Source organism: Trichoplax adhaerens, genomic scaffold (assembly GCF_000150275.1).
Source record: "Trichoplax adhaerens TRIADscaffold_5 genomic scaffold, whole genome shotgun sequence".
In the NCBI taxonomy this organism is placed as follows: domain Eukaryota; kingdom Metazoa; phylum Placozoa; class Uniplacotomia; order Trichoplacea; family Trichoplacidae; genus Trichoplax; species Trichoplax adhaerens.
The window spans coordinates 3,562,569-3,584,580 of NW_002060947.1; the positions used below are offsets into that span (position 1 = coordinate 3,562,569).

Below are 22,012 nucleotides of genomic sequence, written 5' to 3' on the forward strand. Positions count from 1 at the left end.
TAAATTTATGAAATAGTGAAAATAGGAGTTTTATACCTCAAAAGATTGCCTTGATCAGCGTTACAACTTCGTTCATTCTCCGGCAATAATCCTTCGTTCTCATTGGTGTCTATATCTGAATATTGTCCCTCATCTTTATTGCTATCCTCTGGATTTGAAAGATATTTATTCAACTCGCCATCATTATTCATTTTAGTAGTATCGGACGCCATGATTATCTTCCGTAATTACAAGTAGTATTAATTGCGAGAAGGAATTTCAATCTATCATCAAAAGTTGAGTTGAGCCCTGAGGATTCGACTAATAATTTTAGTGCTAAAATTTCGATACAGATTACACTCATACATTCATAACTAACTAAAATTACTAATAATTAGAATTGAAAAGCAGGGTCCAGATGACCCTGTGTTACAATCTATGACTTTATCTGTCACTAGCTTCTAAACTTGTTATAGTACGATAAGGAGTGATTCTTCCAATCTAGCAGTTTCCACTTCAAATAGCGTTGTACATTAAGTAATTTACTGCTGATTCAATATACGTATTTGCATAGATTAATAACTAAAATAATTATAATTATATTATAATCACGTATGCGCAGTGCACTACTAACTGCGGCAATATGATGGTGATTATGATCTTTTTATGGACTAATCAAATAATGGCAATTATAGTACAATCGAAGTACAGTTCTGCAGACTGTAGTCTACAGTAATGGGTTGGCATGCATTATACATATATTGTTGTACTATACCGTCATATCGCTGTATCTATGCCCTTAGGGCTTAGGTTCTAAATACATCCAAAAGAATGAATCAGTCAAGAGTATAATTGCGACGTCGATTTGTAAGCAACGATGCGGGATAACTAGCGGTAAATAGGATAAGACAGGCGTGGACCTTAGCTACAAATCCCCAGAACTTTTGTAGTAAATGCACGACTAGCACAATTAAAAAGAATTGTTTAAAAAATTTGCTATTTGTTAACCTAACCGTCCGGTATACATCAGTGCAGTAATCTCAAGTGATGTTGGCAGAACCACTAAAATAATTAATTACTTTACAGTTTCTTATATATAGATACTTTTTCTTGCATAGGTCCTAGTGTTGACGGCCTAGCTTTTCTGTTCTACTCTACTATTCTTGTAATAAGCAGTGCAATAGACGTAATAAATCCATTAATAGGGAAAGAAACCAATTAGTTCGTATTACTTATAAGTACGAAAAGATTTTGGAAAAATTTCTTTTTAGTGTAAAGATGTTAAATGAGCACATTATCGTAAACCGTCAGTAAAGCGACGGGAGTTTGCACTAGTTTATTATGAATTATAATGATGTACCGTACACCTTTTCCGCCTTTGGAGTTATAATTTTTAATCCATATATCGATAGTAGCGTTAGACGATATTTTACGAGTACTATCTTAATAAAGTAGACGGCCTAATTTTCTACCGTGATTGCAAATGAAAAAATTTTACCACGATGAATTAATTGCAGGCCACTATACAGTAAAGTAGATTCCAATTTGAGCCTTAATTGAAGTCGGATCATATCTGATATGGCTGGTATCACACAATGACATATTTCTTTCCATGTTCTTACTTATCCAATGGCGAAGAATAATCTGCTATGAACTAGTGAAAATTCAGACTGCACGTTAATCCTGAAAATATACACTCCCTATCTCGTACTGAAAGTCACAATTCTAAACTAATTGCACCATTTATGATCTCCTTTTATTAATTATCGATACTAAATTATATTAATAGCATCTTGCACCAGGAAATGAATTTTCCTGACTGCATTCAATGAATCATGACGTCAGTATATATTACACAGGGACGTTTATCAAGAAACCTTATAAGATTGTATATATATACAAATGATACCATTGGATAAAAGCCATAATATATGTTAAGTATACAAATGATATTATTTTATACAAGATTATGTACGCGTATTCATAAAACTATCGTATTTGGCGACTTGCATCATTATAGGCGAGACAAAGTCATGTTATTCTAATAATATTTTGATCGTTAAATTAGTCGTTTGATAAACGATCGCGAAAGATTTTAACTGTAGATACTGTAGCACATCACTGACACTAAAGCTAATAATAAAGATCGCTACTATAAATTCGTTTTGAACTATTGTAGATATTGAAGAAATAAGAAGTTGAAGAATCGCGATCAGATATTTCGTGAGATAATTTTATTATGTCTCCACCTAACTTGCAGTCGAAATTAAATTGTTACAAACTTACAAATAATGACGAAGTGTCGCAAAATTTCAAATGAATTAACTTATAACCTTTTCATATTCGCTCTTATTTTAATGAGAATAAACAGTTATTCTTATGAAGAATTACCTATGGAAATAACTCCCAACATGGAAAGGGAAGTACTCGTATAACACATTTAGACTAAAATAGAAATATTTTTCTATCTAATAACGTAGTCTATCCGCCACTAGAAATACGATCATTTCTCAAATAATGGTCTTAGAATATATACCTTTCACTAGTCCTGCAATCTACTTTGCTACGGGCATATTCGATATTAGACATCGTAACGCTGTCAGCATATAGAAATATGCAAGAATTCACAGAAGTGTGGATGAAATCTTATACCAATAATCATTTAATCTGCCTCAATTATTAATAGCAAAAGTAATGTAAGGTATCAAGATATACGCCAGTCGCTAAATTATGCTATAATTTTCTAACTTTGACCATTATCTATCATAACGTAGCATTAGGTGAGCATTACATAAAGAACAGTAGAACAAGAGAGAATACGTGTATGTTTAAAATTAAATTTATGCTAGAAAAATGACTCATGCTACTATTATTGATATGAAATATCAACATTTTATAAATTAGTCACGCGAAATCGGCAAACTTGCTGTGTTACTAGGTCATTGCATGCTATGTAGTCGTCTACGTACAGTGTGACATACAAACACGCTGCGCCTGCTTACCTGCCTGAGGTATGCATTTAATAAAGCAAATCTTAGTAACTTTGCATATGCCTGAAAGTACGAAGAGAGCATTTTATTTCAATTTATTTCTAAAAGGAAATAATGCAAATCCTCAATTCTAAAAGGTAGTATTGAAATACTTTTGAAATAATTGACAACAAAATCATTAGGATCTTCTTTGATCATTAGTCTCAACGATCACATGAATAGACTGGCGCTTGCATTATTCGTAATACTGTAATTGTATAGGTGATATAGTGGTCTAAGTACATCAATTGATTCACATTACATCATCGCTCATATTAAGTTGAAAGTAGAGAATTTAATTTACGATATCTACATTCGTTTTTGTACAGCTGGGTGGTCGCGATGTCACGAAAGAAAAGAATAATCCAGAGTGACTGCCTAAAATAGTAATACTTTAATAAAAAATTACTAGCACTTGCTCCTACACGATTAACGCTTCTCAGGTTTTAAGGTTGGAGGTTTGAAAGCCGTCTTTTGATACTTTTCTTTATGTTTACTAACTCCTCCAGTTTTAAAATTCCTCCAATTATCAACTCTGTTCGTTCGAGATTTCTAAATATGCAATAAAGAGGAATTACAGTTACTATATGAAGAAAATCTATCAGCGTAGGGATGCAGTAAAATTTCGTTAGATAACTCAACGCTGGCAATTCATCTATACTATTTTCTTGTTTATACCGTATTTATGTAATAGTATAATCTTGAATTCATACATAGTTCACGCTATAATTGTTTATCGGTTGATACATAAATACGATAGGATATAGATATACAGTCAGTTACCTCCCAAGCATCTTTGAACTTTGCCTCCTTCTTTTTTCTTTCTTCTTCTACTATTTCTTCGTTCCTTTGACGCTTTCTACAAAGAGATTAAATTAACTAAACGTGCATCTATAAAAGATAACTTTGAAACATCTAATGCATATAAACAGGTAGTGCGCAATGATATCTTTAATAGATAAACTATTCCGATTTTAAGAGCTCCAAATTGATGTTTTTAAATTACTTTTCTTCGGTTTCTCTCCTTTCTAATTGCTTTCTTCTTAATTCGTAGTCGGCAAACAATTTAACTGTAGTGTTACGAACGAATTTCTTCATCTAGATATGTAAAAGAATTACTCCAATTTAATTTTAAAATAGCATACAATCTTGGCTAAATTTTCATATCTTTCTTCCGATATCAAACGTTGTTACCAATTCAGGGTCTTTATCTTCCTCTATAGGTAAGTTGCCTAACTTTTTCGCCTCCTTACGCTTATCAGATAACTAAAACAGCATGATAATGTGGTGGGTGAAAGGTGATCAGTATTGCTACTTAATATATATATACTAAAAATCTAAAATTGTATTTCTATCGCACAAATACATGTTCAGAATTGCATTATATCGTATGAATATGATAGGCATATGATTTTTACTTTTTTACTGGATAGGGCCTTGGCATCTTCTATAATTTGCAATATTTTCTTAGTTTCATCTTCATCTTCCAATAATTTATAAGCTTTACTAATAGCTATCAGGAAATAAATAACGTATCAATACATTGTATAGCTAACGAATCATTGTATGCTCGCATATTCATTTTGGCTAAAAATTAGGTCGAAAGACATTTTCATCATAAATAAGCATAATTGATAGTAACTGTTATATGTTGCAGATACAGTCAAAAATACTAGCACGGACTATCCTAATAATTATTTTAGGTTTCAACTCCGAAATTGATAAAATTTTTAGCTTGCCGAGACTACTGGCCTGCTGCAGTTTTAACAGCCATGTTACTAGGAAACTGGTAGGGATTATTGAATGACTTTTAAGAAATTGCCGAAATGTTTTCAAATCATTGGCTAAATTAACAAGAGTCTACTACTCATACAGTGTAATATTAATCATCTTGTGCTTAATCAAGTACCGTAGTATCCCTAGAAATACACAAGCACATGCAAAATTCTGCTGTATGAATAATGTAGGGTTATTTACATTTACTCATTTAGATTACACACATTAAGATCTCACCATCAAACGCTTTACGAGCTGATTCTTCTCGTTCTAGATTCTTGTCAGGATGTACCAGTATAGAGAGCTAATAAGAGAATAGGATTTTCCAAAATGATTACAATCGAATTAGCGTTGGTATGCGTCCATTGTACAGTATGGTGACAAATCGTATATAAAGAACATTTGTAAAATTAAGATGGGTACATGAACGCGATTTAAACTCTTTGTTACTGTAAAGTAAAATAAACTTTGTAGGAGGTAGTGTTATTATCATAATCAATTTATTACCGTTCGATATTTTTTCTTCAGTTCGGTTTTATCGGCTGAAGGATCAGCTTGCAATACCTGAAAATGTGTAAAATAAAGATAAGATTTCAACTTGATGGAATACGTTATCAAAGACGATATAGATTGCATATTGTAGTGCAATAGTAAGACACTACATCGGTGTCCAAAAAGTTCAAGCCGCAATTTTGTACACTGTATTTTGAAGTTGAGTAGTTGAAGCGGATTTAAAAATGATAACGTGCTGGCTTATAGACAGTATTATTGTCTTTATCAAATGCTGTATTCCAACATATTATCATAATACAGTAGTGGCAAAGGACGTAGAAATGATAGTACGCAGCACTAACTAGTTGAAAGCAGTGTGTTTGTCGCTAGCTATCTGGTGAATTAGACCATATCATGACGCATAATCAACGTTAATTATAATCCGAGTTAGCAGTGTATCATGTACATGTATATCAAGACTTTAGCTAAGCTTCCGATAATAATCAAATCATTAAAACTTTGAAAGTAAGATAACCCTACAGTATCTTGCACAATATTGTTTGAGGTAAGCTGAATTTTGTGAATAAGGTTTTAATGGTAGTATTGTACGCTTGAACATGATTAGCAATAACTCACTACAAAGGTGAAGGACAGTAAATTTTTTATATTATAAGATTAAGTACATATACATCCTATTTGCCGATGAACTAATGATTTGTATTGTTGATGAGTCAGTTGAAAGGAGAAGACTGCATGTAAGAGCCCTGGTAAGAATGTAAAGTACATGTCGACATGATCAAATGTAAGGATTTCCAAAATAGCGAGTGATTTTTTTGGATATGTTGTACACGTACATATATTGTATAGTCAAGGTAATGATCTAGGTATTTTACAGTTACAGTACAATACAATGATGAAAAATGATGATACGGCTAAGTTACAAACCTCGAAAGGGTTTAGATTAAGATAACTGGATCCAGGTTTAGTGAGGCGTTGAATTTGTTGCTCACTTGTTAGTACGGAATCGCGTTTTTCAATAGCTTTGACCTAAAATGGAATGGTAATGACAGAATTGGGTAGATTGAGCTTTGAGCCCTTTTCACCAGGCAACGAAAATACGAGTATGCCCATCGATGATTATGCAATCGTTTGGGAGAGATATTACCTCTGTCAGGAAATTCTTGAAACTATCATCTGGTGGATTTTGATTCGTTCCGCCACTTGCCATATTGAATGCTTGCAGTTGCTATCAACAGCAATTTTACACCTTCCAACGATTGGATCATTGATGGACAATTTCACCTTGATCCATTGGATTGGCGGGTACAGTGAAAAGCGCACCAAGATTGTGTGCGAACAGTTCAGTCCACTGTATACTGTAGCTGTCCTCGTACCGTACACTGTACTGTGTACGGTACGTACAGTACAGTACTGTGGCGGCTACAGTACGGTACGACGGATGGAAAACTGGGGTGACATTTTCAATTGAAAAGACTGTACAGTGTACAGTACTGTATTGTACAGTATACTGTACACTATACACTGTACTATATTGTCATTCAATGTACTGTACAGTACACTGTACTGTACAATAGTCAATACGCTACTTTACAGTACCGAGTACTGTGAACTGTACAGGGTACTGTAAGTATTATACTGTAAAGTCGCTCAGTTATACTGTATTTGTAAGGCACTGAAATATACTGTACATACTCTCGTTGTGCAACAAACCTCAAATTAAGAACTGTATCTCTAAAAAAGGACTACTCTACAGTACTGCATGTCTGCATACAGTAATCAGGATTAATCATGAAAACAAAGAAAACCTCTAGGGATATTTTCTTTCTTTTACCTCGATGGGAAAAACCCAGTTCACCTTTCAATTTTTAACTGAGGCACTAACTGAGATACAGTACTGAAAGCAACAGAGATTGTTTTCCTTCACTCAGGCACTAACTGAAATACCGTACTGAAAGCAACAGAGATTGTTGTTTTGGTTCGCTGAGGCGCTTACTGAAATACAGTACGGAAAGCAACAGAGATTGCTTTCCTTCGCTTGGGCACTTACTGAAATACAGTACTGAAAGCAACAGAGATTGTTGTTTTGGTTCGCTGAGGCACTTACTGAATACACTACTGAAAGTAACAGAGACTGTTGTTTTGGTTCGCTGAGGCACTTACTGAGGTACAGTACTGAAAGCAACAGAGATTGTTGTTTTGGTTCACTGAGGCACTTACTGAGATACAGTACTGAAAGCAACTGAGATTGTCGTTTTGGTTCACTAAGGCACTAACTGAAATACAGTACTGAAAGCAACAGAGATTGTGCTTTTCGCTCACTAAGGCACTAATTGAAATACAGTACTGAAAGCAACTGAGATTGTGCTTTTCGCTCACTAAGGCACTAATTGAAATACAGTACTGAAAGTAACAGAGATAGTTTTCGTTCGCTTGAAAAATATTGAACATTGTACAGTACACTAGTTGTAGTGGCAATTTGACACACAGTATTAAGTGCTACAGTACCATGAAATAATACCATCAAAACGCCCGCAAGCAGCAGTTGAAATGACAACAAAAAGCTTCTCCAATGAATGGACTGCTGTTGCCTTCACTATATAGTCGGTACAGTAGCGCATTAACCATCATGAATTGCTAGATTATATAGTCATCATCACGCTATTCATGATGGGATTATGACTATTACAAGTTAAGACTATGTCAAATGAAGATGATGCATCACCACTTTAGGGCATTGGAGGGCAAATTGAAGTATTTCAACTCTTCAATACGGTCCCAAACTAGACAGGCATGCTGGCAGGGATTACTAAAAGAATCCTGCTAATACGATACCGTCATAAAGTCCAAACAATATGATTGTAATGAAGTAGATGTCTTAGCATGTCGACTGCAGCTATGCTGTCCATTTTACTATATAGTAGGCCTACGAAAAGGAACCCCCATTGAAAGGGACTTATTGTCAAATTGTCGTGGTTATCATCAAGCTAGTTGCAATAACTTTGAAATTGACTATACAAGCGGTAAATGAAATTAACTCTAAATTACGGTATACTTAATTATTGTAAAATTTAATAATAATAATAGCAATAATAGATAGTCATATTAAAAATGAGATATCGGTCATAATAAATCATATTTCCAAACCAGTCTAATGATAATTATCATCAGGGATTGCTCAATTCGTTCCTTCATGCACGATCGGCACACTTACAAAATTATTGTTCATATCCATAGTCCGTCTACTCACACTCAATCTTGTACAAAGAATTGACTCTGCACTATCGTTTTAAAACAAGATAGTGAGAAATGCTGATTGAATAGGACAGGCTGTGACAACTATTCAACGGTGTTGTCTTGTTGTTTGCTATTTAATTTGCATAATATATCAAAAATCCACCACATGCGTATCTTGATTCAATATTGATCTTTTGTTTATTCGCATTAATTAATGATAAATACAAGGTATTATTAATATTATCCTCTTGTTGAACAGTTATAGACTATTGGTAATCTTACTTTACCAAACGTTGACAAAAAATAGATAATTTTGCAATTGCTATGATAATAAATGGAAGATTGATAAAGGGAATTCTGTTGGGTTACCACGCAGTCTCGCTATAGGGTGCGCACCATTCATTATTATTCTGATTATTATTTTTTGTTATTTTGATTTCCTTTATATTATATCATGAGAAAATTAGTAATCAAGCATTGGATCGATGCATACCCAGTATTTGACATTTGCTAAAACAACAAAGTAGTATCATATTATTATCAAAGAGTACGACAATGAGCTGCATCAACAGTACTACATCTATTGCACTCAAACACCTCTAAGGAACGAGTTAAAATTTCTCTTAGATACTTCTGGTCTAGAGAATACCATTCTATAGTATATACTATAAATTAATTTCCATCTCGGTGGAATTGGTCTAAATATTTTTTTCTGCTTTTCCAACATTTTTTCCGTACTTTATTCATTTTTTTTTCGGTGTCCTCTGCTTGTTTCATGCAAGGCAAATCTACTGTAGCTGTAACTTGGGTAAGTATCGAATAAATCATATTAATGTAATAGAATAGAATGCCTGCCATTTTGTGTACTTTTACCATTATGCGCACACTGTATCTTGCTAAGATATACTGTAGGATGTATTTTTTTTCTTGAAATTAAATTAAGTGCAGTGCAATACAAACATTGAACACAATTTTCTATCAATTTTTCATCATTAATACTTATTGTCTACTCGATACTTGTATCTTATTATTGCACTACTTTAGAGCTGAAATATTGATTAACTGCGATAATAAATTTTGAAGTTAGTATTATCTTCATTAATATTTCCTCTTTTCAATTTACCCTTACCATAATTTACACTCGTACTTTGTAATTGATCGCAGTTTTATGTTTTATCTCTATCGTTCGTTTCCTTTTTCTCTTTTTAGTTTACAAAATATCATTTTATGATTGTTGGTTATCGAGTATCTTATCTCTATTTTTGTCCATCTTAAATATTTTGAACAACAGTCTCATTTTGCAAACAAAGATCATTCCTATATCAATCAAGATACATGGCGGGTGGTGGTAATAATCGTCAACGCTTTTCAACAACGACCTCAATTGCTGAATATTTGAAACAGTTACTAAGGGATAAACACAATGTCTCTACTTGTGCTCCAAACACATTCCTTCACTGCGAACGCCTTCTCAATGAGGGTAAGTTTACTAAATTAAAAGTATTAATCAAAATTTCACTGCATCTTCTATCCTTGTACAGTAATCCGCTAAATTCTATTGTTACAAATCTACCCGCCATCAATCGTTGGAGATAATTGATAACAGAATTATTGCGACCTTTGCTAGTAAAAGTTAATTTTTCCCATGATTAAAAGCTAAATGAATATTTCAAATTAAGTTACCAACATCTTAGCACTTTCTTTCATCGCTATAATTATCGTTATTATCAATAGAATAAGATAATGAATAGAATATTTGTATATAATTATTGGATGTTTTGTTTCAACTTAGTCCAAAATTCTGTCAACTATTAACACCATTTTTATCCATCGTAATCTCTTCATGAACAGTAAAATATTACTTGAAGCCATCATAATAATATTGGCTATAGATCTAAGTGCATTATCTAACTTGTATGCTATCAGACTGATTTATCCTTATTATTATTTGTTGTCCATCATTTTTTTTTGGACAAGTGGGTAAGTGATTAATGAAATTTAGCAATTGCTTTGTTTCTAGATTCATTAACAATGTTAAGATAAGTTGATTAACCCGACTATCAGTCTCCATGAACAAATATCAGTTCGTATTTAAGTCATGACATGCCCGATAGAATATAGAATACCTATCTCTTTCCTATTGCTCTTTTTAAATAACGATCGCGTATTCTAAAATAAATCCGAATCCCCCTCCCTCTCAGAAAACGATGAGATCAAATTAAAATGAGTTGCATATTAAACTTGACAATTATATTTCTGTCAAGTACGTAATGGTCAAAAATTATGATAATTATAAGTAGCCGTACAGAAAATCGATCAAGTCTAGACGATACTCAAGTAGAAGCCATTTCATCCTTAAAGGCTATTATAGAATTTACAACCGAAGCAACATAACTATTATTGTCATACGTAATTCGTTGATGAAAAGTAATGTACCGTAGTATCGCTTTGCCATTTGCCATATACAGTATTTAGCATTGAGTACTCGGTATAAAAACAGCTTAAAATAGTGCTCGCATCGTTCATTCCATCTCAGGGATGAAGCTAGGGTAGTAGCATTTTAGTCATATTTATCTGCCGCTTATTTAGTATTATTACTTGCTACAAAGGATATTAGAAAAGGTATTATTATATATTATCGAAAGGATTCGCTAGAGTAAATTCTTTAATTACCTTGTGTTGAGTACTCGTACCAAAAAATAATTTTATGCAAAAAATGTAAGAAAAAGAGATAATAGTTGCATACACTTGGGCATAATATGTATTCATACAAATTTATTGTACGTTAATCCTACACAATGTTAGTACTATAATTTAAAGAATATTAAATCAATTTCGTCTCACCGTTATTACCGCAATCTGGTTGCAAATGACCCAACTAAAGAGAATAATAAAGTTACAGTTTCCTAAAGTAAAGTAATTGGCATTTTATCAATTGCTTGTCTGGTTACTAATCAATAGCGATAGTTAGTACTGTATTCCCATAAATTGAATTATAAACCACATTGTATAAACCAGCTTATGATTCCAATAAATCAGTTTAGCATCAGTCGATGCATAACAACAAGTCGCTCATTTACCTTCAATTTATTACACTAGTCTTCGATTATCTATTTCCATGTTTTGCATAGGATGCAACAGCTAAGGCTACCACGATACAACGTCGTTGATGTTGTATGACATGCGTTAATAATTTCCAATTTCCATCATTTATCATTATTTTATTTCAATGGTTATTTTAAGCGCAATAGTTACACTAGTTCCTTTGTAGATATAATAGCGTAGGTGATGATGTTGAATGATTGTACTGATTTTGGGCTATAAATCTACCAGTAAGCAAACCTATCCTGATCAATATAAAGGAGGTTTTTAATTCTATATAATCTTAAATTTTGTGTTACTAAATTAGAAAGTCAACAATACTTATATACTTAGAATCGAATCGACAAAGTCTAAATAACTTTGTAAATCTCAATTTTTCATTAATTTAAAATACTTGAACAGTCAGAAATGCAGTTGCTAATGAAGGCGCTATTCAATAAATGGAATAATAGCAAGATTTTTAACGTAAATTATTATATTTGATCGTATGAGTGTGCAAAATTTTAAATTAGTAGATATTGATCAAGCCTATACAAAAATCCTATAAAAAATTGATCGTTACTGTATTAATAAATTATATTATCTTTCTAACTACTGTAATTACTAGAGTTACATAATGCAAAGCTTAAAGTTTGATTCTGTAACATAACAACATGCTACAAGTTAGTGTACGATCGATTTCATTATAATCATGTTATCACATCAAGATCGATAATTTGTCGCTATATTAATCTATGGAGTGACATCTCACTAATGAATAAGCCATTAATTAGAAATAAAATACAAACTGCAAGTTGAAATAATAACTTTTCTTGCTTACTTTACTTTACGATGTTTAGTAATGATGGCGCATTGTTGCTAGTTGTATCATTCTACCTTTGCATATAAGTATGCGTAGGGAGTATTGATATTGGCTATCCTTATCATAATGGACAATAAACAGACTGATGCAATTTTTCTTTCAATTATTGTAATAATTAACATGTTATGATTAATTTTTAATTAAAATTCATAGATTGCTCAAACATATTCACAAACATTAATTTTATTAATTTGCCGTGAAATAACTGTATCGTTAGCACCATAGCTTAGATCGATACTTTAAGCTATAAATTAAAATATGATATACATATTTTAATTCTAAATTGGCAATCAGATTACAGATCATTCTGTGGTCATGTAGTAGCGGAAATGATATCAATAGTTCCGAATTTTATAGCTGTATATCCGTACTTCCTTGCGAGATCGAACCTTTAATTTTTATGGTAATTTGGTTTGATGTTGTAGAAATTGAAAGAGTTAGAATGGAAATGATCGGACTTAAAGCAGAAAGCCCAAATAGTTCATTTCTTGCTTCATTACCTGAACCTGAAGGCGACAAAGTTCAAATTATCGAGAAAGTCTTTATACCGGTTAATCGTTTTCCTAATGTGAGTAGCGATTTACTCTGTAGGCTAACATTACTACGTCAAATTTAAGATCAGTTTACTAGGCTTATGTTACAAATATGTAACATTATTTTTAATTCAAGCCGAATCAGTAATACCTTTCATCTGTTGATCCATTTATAATCGAGATGAAAACTAAATTTGATGTGTACTGAAGTCATGATATAGATTCTGGTTAAAAGCATGCGAAATTATAGCGCAAGAATCGAGTTGTCTTCTAGTTCAGTATTTCTAATTATAATTCTAAAACTTGTATTTAGTATAATTTTGTAGGTCGACTTTTAGGCCCAAGGGGAATGACAATGAGACAGTTAGAACTTAATATAGGTTGCAAGGTGAAAATTCGAGGAAAAGGATCTCTCAGAGATAGAAAAAGAGTAAGTACTAAGATAATCTAATGCTATATATAATCACTGAAAGGTAAAGAAAAGGACGTAATAGAAAAATTGTTAAACGCTAGAACTGATACGGCAAATACCTGAATCATTAAAACGTGTTTAATAAATTCAATGGAATTTGCAAATGTGCAAGGATTTTACATCTATATAAATGTGTGGATAGAAACGTAACTTTTTTTAAAGTTAACCAATCTGTGATGATTATTTTACAATGAACAAGTCATTGTGAGATATTACTGCTCCTATACTTAGTAGAACAGCGAATAAATTTTATTGTAGGCCTAATTTTGTCGTTGGGTCTATATGTGATACGTATTTGGTTTACCTAGCAATGTTGACATAACTTTAGATCATGTAGTAACTCATTAAACAAGCAAGCAGAGCACCTACAGTACCAAAATTATACTGCGGTAGATGTCCTTATATAGTATCTCATTCAATGACGAGAACTGCAGTCAGCAAATTCTTAACATATTTCACACATTGTCATTAGGAAGAACAACTAAGGGGCAAACAAAATTGGGAGCATTTACAAGAGGAATTGCATGTTGTTATCGAAGTGGAAGATACACCAACCAGGGCTCAAATCAAGTTAGAAAAAGCTAAGGATGAAATTAACAAACTATTAATTCCCGTGGTTAGTAATTTATCATCTTCATAATCATTTCATAACTTCTACACAACTAATAAATTATGAGAATAAATTATGGACTTATGCTCTTATCAAAATTTAACGGATGACTTGAAATATAAAGTCTGAAGAAGATGACGAACTGAAACGAAAACAATTGGAAGATTTAAGGCTCTTGAATGGGGTAGAAGGTATGAGCTTTCTTCAACGAGATATGATAGTACAGTTTGGCAGTATAGCTGGTAATACAGCAATTTACTCAAAATGTTTATTTATTATATTAATTTTCAACAGCTGCACAAAATATGGATCCTACCAACAATTACAATAATGTTTACGCTACCGTTATTCCTAGTCCAGTTGATACTGGATTAATGCAGTATACTACAACTGGATCACTAGTTAGTGCATTTCAACCGTCATTAACTCAGTTGCAAAGTGGAATTATTGCATCACGAACACCGACTACTTTAGTTCGACCTATGAGAATTCATGGTTAGCCTAATATACTGTACTAATATGCTTTAATAGTGTAAAAAATTTTATTGATGTTTATTTGTTAAAAGTGCTCTAAACCCTTGTACTAGGAGTAGTAACTGGAGACTACCTTAAACAGTATCGTGGACATCCATACAGACGATCTTAATACGGTAAGATTCGGAAAACAATTAAACATGATGATAAACATCGCTGCTACACGTTAAACATTAAATCATGAGAAATAATTTATAACCGGCCAGCTTTTAAAATTTTTAATACTCCTCGGGTTCATAAGCCTAAAGCTTAACTAATGCGTGATATAATAACCTTGTTATTTATATTAAGTAAAGGTACCAATAACATATATACTACAATGACCACCTTAAGCCAAACTGTGGCTTTCTAGGGCTAATGAATAACACAAAATAATATAAGAGTATTTTATGAAAATCTTTTGAAACTTTTTCTGTTTAGAAGTGTATGATAAAATACTGATAAAGCCTATCAATAAATAAGAGGCCTCATTTATAACTGCAATATTTATTTACTTATGTAGACTAAATAGCACTGATCTATTTCAATATTTTTTGACTAGATGATGTATAAAATCATAACTAACCTGAGCTCCTAACTCTACGATGGTGCAAGCCTAACAATACCATGCATACAGCAAAACCAATAATAATTTAAGATGAACAAAATTTTCCTTAAGGAGCCATTTACGAGAGATTCTGACTATTTATCACCATAATTGATTCCCAACATACGTACTATTTATCGCTACCAATGCTGCTAATACGGAATCTCATAAACAATTTGATCCACGTTCACAATAGCCGATTCATTGATTTAAGCAGATCACGTTACTAAATTAATCATGATCCGATTTAACAGGGCACTTACTAAGTAGCTCAGGCCTGCTTGTATAGACTTAACATTTAATCAGTTTAAAATGATTTTGCTAATTTTGCAGTATAGACATACATGCAAAGCTGATTTGTGATTTTTCGTCTTATCTATAATAAAATGTACATGATTGTTACAACGTCTCTTACAACTCTTAAGATTTGTAATAGCAAATACTGCACTTGGACATCAGCTAGCTTATAGTTGAGTATACAGTACGTATACATGTAAGAAATCATATCACATTTGACTAAGATGGCGTGACATTGATTGCCATAAAAGTAATAGAGTACGAAATTAGAAAGAAAATGTAATTTATTGTCGCAGATTGCTTACAGTACCTATAATTTTTTTAAGTGTTGCTACAATAATAGTCAATAAAGTAGGCCTCAGATGGAGTATTACTTAAAATGCTGCTGATAATTATTGAAGCCTTTCGATATACTGTACGAGTGTAAGTGTACGTTTGGCATGTAATTTAACAAAATATTATTTATTACAAATTAACTGATTGAGCTTCCCGCGAGACTTTGCACTCTAACCGGTCCCTTTTCAGTCTTGAAAACGTGGTTACTGTCTTTATAGACAGCAGTCAGGTCATCAGAAATTTTTAAATCGGCCTATTGGAAGATGATACAGCATATATTGTTAATACATAATCTAAAAATGCTGACTTTGTAACGAATTTAAATTATTTGTATTAGCTTCAAAACTACAATAAACAAACCAGGATAGTTTCTAGTAATTTCTTTTTAGGATTGATTTCTTTATCCGGTTCTATCAGGATAAAATCCATTATTAATACCAATAACCCTATTTTAGAAAGGTGTTACTCAATCTTAACAAGGCTGTCAAACCTCCACACGTGTCATGCTCAAACCCAGAGGTAAATATCTTTTCTCCAGGTTCACAGCTGGAAGGAGGATCAAGTGGCTCAATTGTTTTCGGATCTCCACTATAAGAACGAAATAACGGATAAATTTACAACTTATATTAGTATTCGGTAAGCCTTCTCATTACTGGTAAAAATTTAAGTAAAATAAATTGTAGGTTATTTTGATGTAAAACGTTCTAAAAGTAGTAGTGTTCCTTACAGAGCATCTATTTCTTACAGAGTAATAGATGCTGCTTTGGAAGCCAGCAATTGGTAATACTTACCTAGATGCAGCAAGCATCATTCCTTCCGAAACTACTCCTATAATATCAGATAGAAAAAACGATTACATGATTAATACTGGAGGCCACTAAACAATCGGTCACCAAATTGCAATTTCGAAAAATATCTACCGCGAATATTTTGAGGCTTTAGATTACATAATAAAGCTACTTTTCTCTTCTCCAGTTTTTCTACTGGGACATAATTAACCAGGCCACTGACGATAGTACGGTTTTCTACAACAAAAATCATGGAATAAAGATAGTTGTCCATGATTGATAAGGTATAAATTAATATGAAGACATTGAATTCATCAAAGATGGAAAGCTTCATACATGATTTACCTCCTGAACCAATATCCACTTCTTGAACATATAAGGAATCTGCATTAGGATGCTAAAGAAAGCCGCGAAAGTCAAGAGATACATACATTGATCGCTTTTGTTAGTGTTAAATTAAATTTTAGATAAACGCCTATAGCAATTGACAGACCTTTTTAACTGATACAATCTGGCCAACTCTGACATCCAGTCTTGATGGATCAGCAGCACGATTTGCTTTTTGTGAATCACTTTTCATTTTATCCACTGTAATAATGCATGAAGATATTTTTGTAACTAAATTATATCAGCGGAAGCTAGTTACATCTAGAATTCTACGAATATTGCGTACATTTAACAGTCTCCGGGTAGGCTAGGTGTTTTAATTTAGTAAATTCAGGATTGTCGAGTTCTTGTCGAATAGGATCAAGGAGCTAAGTATGCAATATATCGTTTACTTAAGGAAGGCTACATCATCAATTTACTCCAACAATCTTGCTTTCTTATTTAGTCAATTCCATTAAGTGCTACGCAGTGAATGAAGCTGAATGTACTATTTATATTTTATACCTGATTTAATGCATCCGCTACTGCCTGTTTAAGATCTGCCGGGTAAAGTTCCTATAACGGCCATATAAAAAAGTGTGCATTATAATACTATAAAACATAGTAATTATACGTTATTTTGTCAGCAGTAGCTTAAATAGTCAATTTTAAATTCATTTTTTGCTTACATTCTTAGCAAATGCGGCTTCCAGGTCCTCATAATTTGTATAAACTACGCGCCCACCATATTTTTTGTCCCGATTAACAACAAATTCTGCATAATGAAATGGCAGGGAATTAATAGTTTATAGCTTTTCCAAAAAAATTTTCTTTAATTTTTATCTAAATACATATGCTGTACGTGCAAGAAATGTATCTCATTCTATTTGGAACTTTACCTTCAGTTTTCGATAACGGCAGCAACACATATTTAACAAAGGATAATACCCCATTCTCCTTAATATTGCCAGGTTCGCAGAAGGCCTATACAAAACCAATACATGAAGTTAAATCCTCTATATACCAAATATCATATCAAGTTTAAGCTAAAACTAAAAAAAATTGCTTTACTTTACGAAGTTTCTTCTCAACAACTTCTTTAGAATCAATTAAATCAATCTTAGAGTCCTAAAATAAGAGTGTATGTAGAATGCTTAGTATCGAAATAAACTTATCACCGTTTAGACTATAAATTTTTTAAATAATTTTTAAGGGTTGCTAAACCTCTACAGATGAACTCATTTTTCCACCAGTAAGTCCTGGAACTATAGTCAAAGTAAAAATACGAATGCAAGTAAAATAACAGCAAAATGTGCAAATTTGGTACGCTACAATCAATACTCACTTCCGTGACAACTGATGCCAATCGATAGACATCCAAGGTATATTCCCTGATATTGAAAATGAAACGTGCATAAGCTGAGTCAAACATTTAAAATTTTAAGCATTAAAATTAAGTAACTAAGCTTAACTTTGTAATTTACCTAGACAATTGGTAATCAGTCCCCCTAACAAACGTTAGTTTTTCTATTGAAACTCCAATAGATTGTAGCATAGCCTATAAGCATAATTGTTTTCGCCCATTATGTCACAATATCATTATAAACATTTTACCATTAAATTCTCTACAATGAAATTTCAGATATGATCGTACTTTAATAACGAACGAGTAGTATTTCACACGTTGCGCAAGTAACTCCCACGGCGCTTTCATATTATCCAGGTAGCCATGTAAATCAGCAAATAATATGATGACCTAAGTAGTAGTAATAATCACAAAGTTCACTGGTTGTGTCTATCATTGAGCATAGTTGTTAAGATCTCATATTTTTACTACTGTAAGACCGTGCAGTATCATTAACTTTTATCTAATAATTATGAACAAGTAATCATAACTGATCCCAGATGGAACGAGAACTACTTCTAGCCTTTTGTATGATTCTTACTTAATACGGTATAAGGTACTTCCAATTAAATTAATATATGAATATTAGAACAATTTGATACCGATTCGATTATTACGCATGATCTAACATTCCGTTTCTGTACAAGTTAATGGATAAGATATTTGAATAAAGGCTACTAAGAGTTGGCAAAGAAACTGCCAAGAGGCTAGTTTGACATGGTTAATAAACTGCTAGTAACTAACGAAATTTTAACAAAGTATAGTCTAGCCCAGACTATTTTAAGTTCATTCGTGTATCATAAATTAACTAGGATAACCCAAAAGTTCTCATGTGCAGTACTAACATAAATAAAGGAAGAGCACTTCCTTTTGTAATTCATCGTTGTATAGATAGATATTCTACGGTATATTATCTTACGTGGCATCCTGCCTTTAAGAAATCAGCAATTTTACTAATAGGAACAAAGTAGCCCACATGGGGACGGCCTGTGGTCGCAGTTCCCCAATACAGTGAGATATCCTTTTCCTTCAGAGTTTTCAAGAGTCTTTCTTCACCAATCACCTCCTAACAGATAAAATATGATATTACATGGTAATATCTGCATCTACATTGTCATTGATACCCCAATAAATTAATTGGATACTATAGGTTATAAAATTTAGTTGCAATTAGCTCCTAGAAAAATCTTAACATATAGTAACTTTGAAATATTTTTGAATCGTGCGTCACTAAAACAATGATAGAATTCATTGATTAATTTAATTACAAAATTGTACAAATATACTGTTTGCCATGCAACACAAACTTGTTGCGCTACGAATTACAAGTATTTCAGTCATCAACAATGGCAAGGACACTCAACATTAGTGCATCTGAATCGGATCAATATAGATATTTTATGTGATGTAATAGCATTCATTATAATTACAGCTACAACATTCTACATATAGCTGCATTATCGACATTGGAAGCAACACATATCTATAATATCAAGTAACAATATACAGTACGTCCTGTTTTATAATTATCAACAAATTGATCTCAACTGTACGTTGTAAGACAGGTATATTTTCAATACTTCATTACAACCCTTGCTGTTAACTGAAATTACTGCACATTTTGAATTCTTTATTCGTTGTAATAAAATTCTAGAGTGAATGTAATAACACTACACATACTGGCTAGCTCACTGTGTTGCAAGCGGAATATCAGGACAATCCATCGTATTTTTGATACGTATTGCATGATCAAGTACGTAAAAATGGAATGCAGAGAAAGGATGAAAAATGAAAAATTCCTATAGCAAAGTAATGACCAATCGAATTTTATTCTATTTCTTACACTGTTGTACTATATAGAATATAATCTATTTATGAAATCAACCACGAAGTAAATTTAAATTTATGTGGTCAGTCTCATATCCTCGGACACCATGATGCTCAAGTTGTAATCCTTGCTGATGATGCACCAACTTGAACTCCTTACAAATCATACATACCACAGTAGTACACCATAGCATGACTGCGTGTTACATCATCGTTTAACTTATCCAATATTGATTATACCTGTAAGTTACGCGTAATCAATTGAAATTTTCCTTCAGCGGACAAAGTAGAGCCCGATGCCATTTTCCTAGTGTTTAGTATGACTTCAATGCTGTCCTGGCGGAATTATTAATAAAATAAGCGAAATGCAACTGGAGTTTCAAAGGGCCAACTTGGATTTGCTTTCAAGTTTAAAGGGAAGTGTGCGTTTTGATTGTCGTCTTATGCCTAAAACGGTATCCAGTTTTGATGCACAGTAACAAGCTGTGCATAAAAAGTGTCCCACACACCCAGGCGACAGTAGCGTAAAATTCAGACCATACAGGACTAGAGACGGTGTGTTAGTGTCATGGGTGTACAGTATACAGTATACACTGGGTGTGCACTGTGCGGTAAAAGCTGGGAGTTGACACTCTCGACTGGAGTACAGTACTGTACTGTAGCTACATGGACTAAAGTACTGTACTGGATGCCCTATGGCATCTACTGTACAAAGTACTGTAACTGATGGCTAATATACTGTATACAGTGCTGTAAGGACCTTTTCTAAAATGATGTCACCCCGTTAGGGTAAGATAGATATTGTACTGGCTGACTATACAACCTTAATTAATTAAAACAAAATAAAGAGAAACGAAGTAAAAAATAACTTTTTCAGCTTATAAACAAACACGGGTTGTTGAAGGAGTTCGATAAAGCATATTAGTATTGGGTAATCTATGGATACGTTCCCTTATTAATGAAAGTACAGTACTACCAATCAACATTCCTTCTTATCCTTTCAACTTTAATTCATTCTAAAATGATAGATAGCTTAGTCTAAACGAGTTATGAAATCTTTAAACTGAGCTACTGTAGATAAAAGTCATTTCACAGTCGGTAATACGTAAAAATACCTCAAATATATATTGTTGTATTATATAGAGACTGTACTACTATCCTATCACAGATTGCATAATTTATACTGAAATTTGCAATAGCATATTGGTAAATATGAAATTATACAGTGGTAATTTTCTCTTAAAACAATCAGCGTCTTCTCAAGAGAATGGCATCGGTTGCACTCACTCAAGTAGATAGGTGATCGAAGACAATCCAGTCCAGTACAGTACTGTATTTGCCAATCAACGTCAATTTGCAGTATACGAGCGTACAGTAGAGTAACACTTAGTACTACTGCATATTTACTGATAATTGCGACCAGCATTCTGCAAAATTATTTAACGCGTAATTTTATCTATCTAACAGTTTTGTAGCACAGTACAGTAATTTCAACTGAATAATTACAACATTTGTACAGGATATGAAAATATGCGATCAAATATTTGATGCTTTCTGTAATTATAATTACACAATATTATTACACTTAAGTTATAATGCTATCACATATTGCACTTTTGCTTTCTACAGATTACTGTACATATCATAATAAAGCATATACTAATCAATTTTAGCCAGGCATGACTATTACAAGTCATTCCCATGTACTGTAAATACCAATCAGTAATATTAGTATACTAGTATATGGTACTATCGATGATAGT

General features: G+C 32.7%; 3 protein-coding genes across 3 annotated transcripts; 1 reads left to right on the forward strand and 2 right to left on the reverse strand.

The window, feature by feature from the left end:
- Nucleotides 1–3,437: 3,437 nt before the first annotated feature.
- Nucleotides 3,438–6,504, reverse strand: TRIADDRAFT_56470 (uncharacterized protein; the record flags this gene model as incomplete). The annotated part of the gene is made up of 9 exons (XM_002112846.1): nt 3,438–3,560; nt 3,792–3,867; nt 4,015–4,106; nt 4,203–4,274; nt 4,427–4,521; nt 5,022–5,088; nt 5,292–5,348; nt 6,222–6,323; nt 6,442–6,504. 9 exons carry the CDS (start codon nt 6,502–6,504, stop codon nt 3,438–3,440), a joined length of 747 nt encoding a protein of 248 aa, XP_002112882.1.
- A 3,395-nt stretch (nt 6,505–9,899) lies between these two features.
- On the forward strand, nt 9,900–14,294 carry TRIADDRAFT_5909 (uncharacterized protein; the record flags this gene model as incomplete). Its single annotated transcript, XM_002112409.1, has 5 exons — nt 9,900–10,011; nt 12,921–13,063; nt 13,342–13,458; nt 13,973–14,116; nt 14,235–14,294. Coding segments are annotated over 5 exons (576 nt in total), but the record flags the coding sequence as incomplete, so codon positions are not given.
- Nucleotides 14,295–15,147: 853 nt separating this feature from the next.
- TRIADDRAFT_56472 (uncharacterized protein) lies at nt 15,148–20,552 on the reverse strand (the record flags this gene model as incomplete). Its single annotated transcript, XM_002112847.1, has 19 exons — nt 15,148–15,162; nt 15,210–15,239; nt 16,039–16,116; nt 16,224–16,273; nt 16,354–16,451; nt 16,655–16,691; nt 16,784–16,888; nt 16,997–17,048; nt 17,145–17,239; nt 17,325–17,406; nt 17,543–17,593; nt 17,707–17,792; nt 17,917–18,001; nt 18,089–18,145; nt 18,363–18,408; nt 18,502–18,575; nt 18,672–18,773; nt 19,342–19,488; nt 20,490–20,552. The coding sequence occupies 19 exons, from the start codon at nt 20,550–20,552 to the stop codon at nt 15,148–15,150; spliced, it is 1,353 nt and encodes a 450-aa protein (XP_002112883.1).
- Nucleotides 20,553–22,012: the final 1,460 nt, after the last annotated feature.